We start from the raw sequence: 9,736 nt of genomic DNA, 5'->3' as shown, positions 1-9,736 counted from the left end.
CCTTGACCTATCTTCACTCTGTAAAGTTTCATCTTTGCTTGCTGCCATCAAGTATCCTTGTTCTATCAATTTTGTTTGCTAGAGATCATATCCATTATAAATGAGGTATTGTGTGTAATCAGGTTTTGCAGACAAATATTTTTCACATTCTATCTTCATTGCTATCCGTTTAGTTTGTAGTTTAGTATCTAATACCATTGTGAGATGTACAAACTAGTTCATCTTCAGTATTTTTTACAGATTAAGTGAACTTTATTTTGTGATTCTGTGTTATTTTGTAATTCTTGTGTTAATGATCATCTAGACAGACAGAAACATATTTTTTATCTAATACTAAAATTCTTTTCATTTCTTTGTATTACATATTCTGTCCTTTTAGAATAATTTGAGTATATAAAACTTACATAATGGTTCCATTTTGCAGGGAGAAATTGGTCATTCTTCTAGCATATCTGGCCATCTTTCACATCCTGTCAATCATAATAATTTTGACAATGTTGTTGAACCAACAGGTGTATCCAATCCGCAACATGCACTGTTTCATAATGGATCAGACAGCATAGATGACTTGGACTCTGGGGTAGCTAATCCTGGCCTTGTCAGGGTCAAGAGCCTTGGTGCATCAATTTCCCATTCCTTTGCCTCTGCTGTCAAATCTGCTAGAAGTGCAACGCCTGATCACCAACCAATTAGGCGCTCCCCAAGCCCTCTTCTCCCCCCTGTGGCAGGTAGTCCATTTGATAGTAATAAAACGGCTCTGATAAATTCAAATGGTGGAAGTGATGTTTCTGCACACATGGCTGATGACAGTAGTATGGTAGCTGCATTATCTAGCATGACCCTGTCCAAAAATATTGGATCAGATGGAGGGAATCATATAGGCCAGCTTCATGAAGAATTTGATGATCAATCTGAAGTGCTGTCAAGCTTCCCCAGACATCATACTCATTATATGCAGCAGAAGAACTTGCATAAATCTGAAGGTGAGGCGTTAAGCATTTCTGGCAATTTTCTTCCTGGGTATACCAATCTTTCCAAGAAAAATGGTGTTTTGCCTGATTTCAATTTATCTAAACTAACTTCAAATGGGCAAATCAACTTGCACAAGCAAACATCCTCTAGTAATCTTTACAAGGCCATGCCTAGTACTGTTGATTCAACAAGTCTGTCTGGATCTGGTCTTTATCAAACTGCAGAGATGCAACATAATCCCAGGCTGCCAGCTATGCTGAATAATCAGCATGGTGCAGGTTGTTTCTCCTTCCCCCCCTGTTGGTGTTCCTGCTGCTGTTATCAATGCTTCTAACTCTTAACTACTTTATTAAAAAATGTTTCTTACTTATAACTGGCAGGTGTTGCTCTAGGGGGTGTTGGTGAAGGGCAGTATCTGAATAGAACTGGAGATCAAATGTTATCTGGTTTTCAGGTACCAATTGCTGAACCACTGTATTCACATTATGCACAGGGATCCTCTGATTCTGTTACACAAGCTGTTGCCAGACCAGATCCTTCTTTTGGAAGGAACTTCTTGGGTAATCCTCCTATTGACTTACCTGGGTATCAGAAAGCATACCTAGAAGCCTTGCTTGCACAACAGAGGCTGCAGTATGGTATGCCATTTGTTAGCAAATCAGGTTTGAATGGATTCTATGGCAATCCTGCTTTTGGCCTTGGCATGCATTATCAAGAAAACCCTATATCTAGCTCCATTCTTTCATCTTTGGGTCCCGGGAGTCCTTTAAGACAGAATGATAGATTATCTCGTTTCCCTTCTATAACGAGAAACAGCACAAGAGGATCCGCTGAATCATGGAGCTTAGATAATAGTACTATTGATGAAGTTTTTGTCTCATCTTTGCTGGATGAATTTAAGAATAATAAAGCCAGATCTTTTGAACTCTCAGATATTGTGGACCATGTTGTAGAATTCAGGTATTTATTCTTTATTCTGCTGTATATAGTTTTACTGTTGCCTGTGGGTCAATACATCTGACTATTTTCCATCCCTTTGCATAGTATGGATCAATATGGAAGTCGGTTTATTCAGCAAAAACTAGAAACTGCCTCCTTTGAAGAGAAAAACAAGATCTTTCCAAAAATTATTACTCAAGCACGGTCTTTGATGACCGATGTTTTTGGAAATTATGTAATACAGAAGGTACTTCATCTTGATATTGATTTTGGAACATTCAAAGAAAATCTCTGAGGTTAACTCTGACTTTTTGCAGTTTTTTGAGCATGGCACTGATGTTCAGAGAAAACAATTGGCAAGTCAACTCACTGGGCATGTGTTACCTCTCAGTCTTCAAATGTATGGCTGCAGGGTTATTCAGAAGGTTCACTCTGAAGTCCTAGTTATTGGAAAGTTATTTATTTATTTTCTTATGCATGATGTATCTACTCCTTAAAGTTATGTTAGTGCACATTGCTTACTATTATCACTTGATATTCATGATTAGTCAGTAACTATGCTTTGCAAAGCAATATATTACACAAATGCAGATTTTGTTCCTTGACAGCTTGTTGCAATTTTGAAGTTCTTTTAGTTCAGACTAATCTCTGGGAGGCTCTAACACACTCTCTGACACAGGCTTTAGAAGTTGTTGATGTGGACCTGCAAACCAAAATGGTGTTGGAGCTTGAAGGTTCAATTATGAAATGTGTACGTGACCAGAATGGGAATCATGTTATCCAGAAATGCATTGAACGTGTTCCTCAAGAAAAGATACAATTTATCATTAAGACCTTCTATGGGCAAGTTGTGACACTCTCCACTCACCCATATGGTTGTCGTGTCATTCAGGTGCTTAAAGTTTTCTACTACCCTATTTGAGTATTCTCAACTCAGACGAGCATTTTCAGTGTTCTGTTTAATAGTGGCGGCCATCTTTTGCCATATCTTCTATAACCACCCTTGATACTTGCAGAGGGTCTTGGAGCACTGTGATGATCCAGAAACACAACGCATCATGATGGAAGAAATACTAGAATCTGTGTGCACATTGACCCAAGATCAATATGGAAATTATGTTGTGCAGGTATGTGCTGGTTACTATTATCATTGGTGTGATGAACTGCTTATTTCTGTGTTCTTCCTTTATGGTATTTGTCAACTTTGTTAAAATTGTGTTTTTCAGAATAGAAGTTTCTTGAGAAATTTTGTTTGCTGTGTTTGGTTGTCAGTGACTTAGTGTTCCGTTTATATTAAAGATAAATCCATGAATTCAGCATGTAGACCAGATTTCTTGGCTATACTGCACTTCAATAGTAAGAGTGCATCATGGCCATTTTCATGTCTTATCTTGCTGATTGGTTAAGTGAATCACCATAATGCAATGATTTTTTTTGTCTTTGAACCTAGACTAAAAGAACAAAAGATGCTCAACTATTTGCACAATTTGTTTGAATTCTTCTAGATAATAGTTAGGTCAGTCATCTTTACTGAATGCATCTAGAATATGGAGTTTTACTGTCCTCTACTCAATTTACTTATAATAGTCAAATGTACAAGCTATAATAACCTGCATCTGTGCTGCATTTCTGTAAGTTCTCTATTTCTCTAATGTGGTCTCTGATTGTTTTTTAATTTTGCTTCATCATATCTTATCTCCCCGGGGTATTTTTGCCCCACTTCCTCACTATATGACAACTTTCTATGATAAGTCTATATATCTGATAAACAAGGATTTACTTATTTGTGAAGTTTCTTGTCTGCTCCCTGGTTTGTTGCATATTTATGATTTATTATCATTCACTAATGTAAAAGATAATTTTGCCGATTGCCTTTATTCTTGAAAATAACCTAAATTTCTGAATTGTCTTGGTAATATCAGCATGTGCTCCAACATGGCAAACCTGAAGAACGATCTTTAATAATCAGCAAGCTAACTGGACAGATAGTAAAGATGAGTCAACAGAAATTTGCATCGAATGTCATTGAGAAATGCTTAGCTTATGGTACTCCTGAAGAGCGTCAGCTCCTAATAGATGAGATGCTTGGTTCGAATGACGAGAATGAACCATTACAGGTATATTTACCCTAATGTATTTTCCTTGATATGTATGTAAGTAGTACCAGAACCTAACCATACATGCCCCCCGATTATATCTTCTAAATCGTCCACACTAACAATCCAACATTCTCCCTCAAAAGGGGGATTTATTTGGGAAATGGGAAGTAATAAGCCCCTTTGACATCTCTTCATCTGCAAAGAATTCTTGACGTGAAAACACAGAGACAAAGGGCTGATCTTTGAATAGGATTATTTTCATATATCTATGTATATATACACATGATTGATGAAACTTATCTCTGTGATATATGCTATATGCTTGTGAGTAATGATTTAGTATTATAATGATTTGGATTATGTTCTAACTTTCTTGGTTCTCTTGCCTCGTTTGTAAATTTGGGAACCTGAAATGCTTTTGCAGGCAATGATGAAAGATCAATTTGCAAACTACGTCGTGCAGAAAGTTCTTGAAACCTGCGATGATCAAAATCGAGAATTGATCCTTTCACGCATCAAAGTTCATTTGAATGCTTTGAAGAAGTACACTTACGGAAAACATATTGTTGCTCGAGTTGAAAAGCTGATTGCCACAGGCGGTAAAAGAAGAACAACAATCTTTACTGATCCTCAAAATTTCGTATCTCACTTAAAAGCTAAACCTCAACAAAATTTTCTTTTTCGCAGAGAGGCGGATTGGAATAGCGGCATACTCATCCTGAAGAGACGATTGCAGTACATTATTGTACAGATGATAACAAGGCTAGTCTTACCAGCAACTGAAGTCATTTCAATCAGCATAAATAGGCAAAGTAGAAACCTAGTTTGGCCTTCCTTGTAAATAAATGTTAGGCCTTGGAATAAAATTTTTTTGCTCAAATCCTAATGTATATTCTGAACTTGTAATTCAAGCCATAAAGAGCAGCAGCACTGCTGCCATGAGGATTATATATATATAAATATATATATAGGTTAGCTTGCATGGAGAAAGGCCTACAAGATGAAGGTCTATTGCAGTTAGTGCTTATAAGCTTCTGTAAAGATAGCAAACCAAAATGTAATGGTTTAATGACTTTGTAAAGACAGGCTGCAGAGGTTCTGTTATATATTTTAAGTATTTGCATCTCTTTAACTTCATTCCCTGAAAAAATTGAGTTCGATTTTTGAGTAAATTAATGTTATTGAATGATTTAACATTATAGAGACCAAAACCAAATGGTTCTCACTTTAAAAATCACTTGACCAGCCATTGTTAACATATTAGCTGTTGTTGTTCATAGATTGCAGTTAATATTGTGAATTATTTACTTAATTAACTACTGTTATATAAAATAAAGAGATTAACGGTATTGCATACAAGTGAGCTAAAAGATTTTGAGCACAGTATCTGGCATTATATATTACCAGAAACAATGGAAAAGAAAAGGAAGACAAAGGGTACAGCATCTTATCTCTCTATCCAAATTGACAAGAAGATGAAAGAGCGCCACAAACTCAGCTTTCATCATCTACTCATACAAAATTCTCCACAAAAGCACACCTTTGTCTCTTTCTATTCAATCAAGCTACACCAACAGAGTTTATTCCATACTGTACAAGGGCCTAGTTATGGCTGGAATGCTGCGAGACCGGCCATGAAAGCATGAAGAATCATCGGAAGAGCACTTCACCATTCTCGCATCCATGCTCCCGCAATTCACATCAGATAACAAGGAATATGAACAGGGATTCTTGGAGACAAGTTCACTCATTTTCCGGAAGCGTTCCAGATTCTGTTGATACTTCTCTGGTAGCACACTAAGTCCTGAATCATTTTCATGTAATTTCTTATTTATTGTCAGTTCAGTTTCTTCAACAGGCACAGGCACAGGCTCAGGCTCAGGCTCAGGCTCAGGTTCATCATCATCGGAATAATAACCATGTCCTAGGCCATCTCGCATGGCCAAGTCCTCAAACTCTTCGTCGGACTTGGTTGAGTTGTCATCCACAGAACCCTCCAACTGGAAACACAGAAAATAATAAGTATTTGCTTATAATCTAAAGATCCTCACTTGTCAAGTAGGTAAAGGCATATGCATAAATTTGTGTTCATTATTTCATGCCAGAAAGCTGTATCAGTAGCAATATGAAGAAACAAATTAGTTCAGGCCTTACCTCTTCTTCATGCATGACCTTGTGCTCTGTATCACTTAGATCCTCATCACTATCCTTATCAGGAGGACAATCAGCTTCATCTTCACTCACTGACACTGAAAATCCCTCCTTAAGCTGGACAAAAACAACAAGAGGATTGGTTTAGATGTTGTCAGAGGCATATGCCAAATAAAAAGAAATTGTAAAATCAACAGAAAGAAGGCAAAATGGTGCACATCATAGCTTAGTTCATCAGGAGAAGCGGAAAGCTACCTCCTTTGCATGTCCCTCAGACATCCTGGGTGAGCTGCCACAGGAAGATAAGTATCTGCTTCCAGTATCAGTCCCATCAGCCCTTGAATCATCAAAGCTTCCGCTGCAACTGGTACCGCCTGCATCGTTAGGCCAAGCACTAATCCCAAAGTTCCCAAATTGGAGATTAACAGGTTCTGCCTTCCCAATTAGTAAGGGACCATACATGGGACTTCCTACACACTTATCACCACAATTTCTAGGATTCAGTCTCCCGTTATCATAAATTGATTCCATCGGCCATGCCTTGGCGACAGAACCATCTGTGTTAAGAAGAGCCATTAGATGCCTAGAAGAGCCTTTCCTCTGAATCAACTGAAACATTCCTTTGGAACTAAGTGTGTTGGCTGCACACTGGTTTCTGTACTCTTCATCTATTATAGACACTGTATTTGTGTTTGTATCATACAGCTGCTCTCCGGCTTCTCTCCTCCGCAAGCAACTGAAGACTGTGGCATGAATAGCTGCCACACTTCGATCAACATTGGTGTTATTTATTTTGGGCACCAAATGCTTATCAGCGCAGTTGCAGAGATATTCCTGTATTGTTCTGATATTGCGAATGTATTTAACGTACTTATTCTTTGATGGGTCCAATGTCATGTACTTTGCTCGAACAGCAAATCTCTCCATGTGTTTTTCTTCGTTTGAGATGTAGACCATGAAAGGTATAATAGAAGGATGCTTCTTCATGAGCCCCATCTAGCATAAAGGAAACAATTAATCAGCTTTCAAATAACATCAAAGATATTTTATTTCTAATATGCAGAACATACACAAATCTATCTATATATGGCAGCTTACCTGTTTTGCGCAATTTATCTAGAAGAATAAACTGAGCAGGTCTTGAGAACATCAAATAAGTATAATTCCATAATAGTATCAAACGTCAAATTATTTACGATTCAAAAGTAATCTTTGAAGAAGAATATTAGGTTGATGGAGTTATTCTGAAGAAAACGACGAATGAGAAAATACTCTTGTGCTAGCACCAACCACAAAATTGACGCTTAGGGGGACATCCTCAACAACAATGGAATATTAGGCAGGCGAAGTTATTTTGAAGAAAAAGACAATTGGAGATAACACACTAATGGTAGTACCCACCACAAAATTGAGGCTTAAGTGGACACCCTCAACAACGACTGATTCTTTTCGTTCTTCCCATGCAGTGATAAGGCGATCAAGGCTGTCAATAACCATTTCACTCTGTGCTTTGAAACCTTCGACCGCCATTTGCTTTTTGCTAATTAACTCAGCCCCGGAAATTAAATCTCCAGAATGGCCATCGGATTTCTTATTGGAAGCTTGATCAGGTACTTCTTCATTGGCCGCCATGGAAGAAACACCTGCTAGCTTTTTGGCTTTTCGTTTAGCCTTTGCTTTTGCAACGGCTACTGGATCTAAATGGTCACCAGCATGATATGTTGATGCCCAGAGAAGTGGATTCTGGTCCTCATCCACGAAGCTCCTCATCATATGGCGAATGGAATCAGTAGAAATCACCGTTGTAATACCTAGTCTACCCCCCTGCTCAAAACATCATAAAGAAAAAAAAATGATAAACTACATACTTAAATATAACTTCATAGTAAAATAAATTAACGGGATGAAGTCACAGCAAACTTGTATCCTTATCTGTTAAATATATCACTAAAGCTTCCAATACATCAGCAAGGATTAATCAACACAACATAAGAATGGGCATACCAGCAAAGCAGAAAGTGTGGATTTGCCACACCCACTTGTGCCACACAAAAGAACCGTCACAGATTCCTTTTTTTCTCGGATTCTAAGAAAATAGCAGGATAAAATATAAGTTTATATGTTCTAGGATAACTTAAACCATGTAAAGTTTATACAAAACAATAGTCAGGCAGATGATAAAATATATTGCATGCTATTCCTTTACAAATGATTAAATTCCTCTGAGAAAAACTACAAAGCCAACAAATAATCTAAAGAAAATTCAAAAACAAAAACAACAAAACACTAAACGAAGAATTCATTCCATCATAACTGGATGTTATTCCTCCATACTTGCATAAGCACAAGTTAAAAAATCAATCCTAAATGGTAAAAAATCTAATCTACCGAGGTATAACAAAACTGCCAAATAAAGGCCCCATGCAAAACATCTCAAAGCCAACATGGTCATTAATCAGAGTATTGCAGCTGGCCCACAGCAATCAAAAAAGATAAGGACAAGAAGTCGATACCTGCATGCGAGTAAAAGGTCTGCCCTTTGATTGGGACCTACATACTTGTATTGAGAGAGAACATGGCAAACAATATCCAAGAATTTCTCTCTCGCCACCATGACAGTCGTCTGTCTTTTATACAACTCAAATGGAATCGTACTATCAATCTGTGCATTATCTCTTCTCAGGTAACCACCATCCTTGTTTCCACCTTCACTCCATGCCGATTGATCTGAATTCATAGATTTAGGAGAAACATGCTCTGCCGAGTATACACTCCTCATCACGTCAAACACCCTTCGACTAACCTGCACAATTTAAGCATCCAAAACCCAAACTTTTGAGATAGATGTCGTTCAAAAACAAGAAAAATCAATGAATCAAAACAATTTGATCTAAAAACTATAATTTTGACAACAATTGCAAAAGCCCATTCAAACAAACGCGATTCCAGGAGACAATTACCAATCTAACACCACATCAACACTAATAATTCATAAAAACAAAGGCAAAAGCGGAGGAAAATCAAAGAACCTAGACCTTGAAGGAATGACGAGGCTTACAACCCATGAGCTGGAGAGTGCTCTGAAGAACAGGCCTGGTGTAACTAAAAGATCCACCTTTCCTCTCACAATCATCACCCCTCATCTCGTCCTCATCCACGACAACAATATACAACAACTTGCCCGCTTCCGCCATCTCCAAATCCCTAAACAAAAGCAAGCAAACAAATCCCTCAAAAAAAATCAAGCATGAACTCGAGAACACGACAATGTGGGCAAAATCAGAGAACTATAGATCAAACCTGGACTATGATTCGGGCTGTGTATGATCCTCAACGTTGGGGTTAGGGTTTATGAAGGGCCCCCCGGGTCCTTCTCTCCCTTCCATCCCGACGTCGCCATGGCTTTCTTGTCCACGAATCCCAGGTTCCAAGCCTCCACTTGTCCCCTTCTCTCTCTCTCTCTCTCACGTTCAAATCAAAATCCGGATCCGATGTGGGGGTCGTAACAAGTTAAATATACGAACCATTTAATCATCGTTGGATTAAACACGTGGCGATTAAATAGAGGGTTTCAG

General features: G+C 38.0%; 2 protein-coding genes across 3 annotated transcripts in view; one reads left to right on the top strand and one right to left on the bottom strand.

Annotated features, from left to right (window-relative positions):
* The window catches only part of LOC120272007 (pumilio homolog 1-like), a 6,648-nt gene extending 1,501 nt beyond the window's left edge, over positions 1-5,147 (top strand). Inside the window, exons 3-11 of the mRNA XM_039278709.1 lie at positions 425-1,250; positions 1,353-1,932; positions 2,017-2,158; positions 2,229-2,336; positions 2,591-2,803; positions 2,928-3,038; positions 3,834-4,028; positions 4,435-4,609; positions 4,698-5,147. Of these exons, the coding sequence (XP_039134643.1) occupies positions 425-1,250; positions 1,353-1,932; positions 2,017-2,158; positions 2,229-2,336; positions 2,591-2,803; positions 2,928-3,038; positions 3,834-4,028; positions 4,435-4,609; positions 4,698-4,732 (2,385 nt within the window). The 3' untranslated portion in view covers positions 4,733-5,147. The remainder of the gene's footprint in view (positions 1-424; positions 1,251-1,352; positions 1,933-2,016; positions 2,159-2,228; positions 2,337-2,590; positions 2,804-2,927; positions 3,039-3,833; positions 4,029-4,434; positions 4,610-4,697) is intronic.
* A 198-nt stretch (positions 5,148-5,345) lies between these two features.
* Positions 5,346-9,600, bottom strand: LOC120272305 (P-loop NTPase domain-containing protein LPA1-like). 2 transcript variants are annotated; one of them, XM_039279104.1, is made up of 8 exons: positions 9,462-9,600; positions 9,197-9,365; positions 8,675-8,964; positions 8,166-8,247; positions 7,563-7,985; positions 6,417-7,157; positions 6,165-6,278; positions 5,346-6,010 (listed from the first exon to the last, which is right to left on the bottom strand). In XM_039279104.1, exons 2-8 carry the CDS (start codon positions 9,353-9,355, stop codon positions 5,591-5,593), a joined length of 2,229 nt encoding a protein of 742 aa, XP_039135038.1. In that variant the 5' UTR covers positions 9,356-9,365; positions 9,462-9,600; the 3' UTR covers positions 5,346-5,590. The 2 variants fall into 2 exon arrangements, with proteins under 2 accessions (XP_039135038.1, XP_039135039.1); XM_039279105.1 differs by having other exon boundaries at positions 5,880-6,047; positions 6,087-6,278.
* Positions 9,601-9,736: the final 136 nt, after the last annotated feature.

The sequence above is a fragment of the Dioscorea cayenensis genome, chromosome 11, assembly GCF_009730915.1.
Source record: "Dioscorea cayenensis subsp. rotundata cultivar TDr96_F1 chromosome 11, TDr96_F1_v2_PseudoChromosome.rev07_lg8_w22 25.fasta, whole genome shotgun sequence".
NCBI classification, from domain to species: domain Eukaryota; kingdom Viridiplantae; phylum Streptophyta; class Magnoliopsida; order Dioscoreales; family Dioscoreaceae; genus Dioscorea; species Dioscorea cayenensis.
The sequence above is the reverse complement of the archived record's forward strand: the minus strand, read 5'-3'. Positions and strand labels throughout refer to the sequence as shown.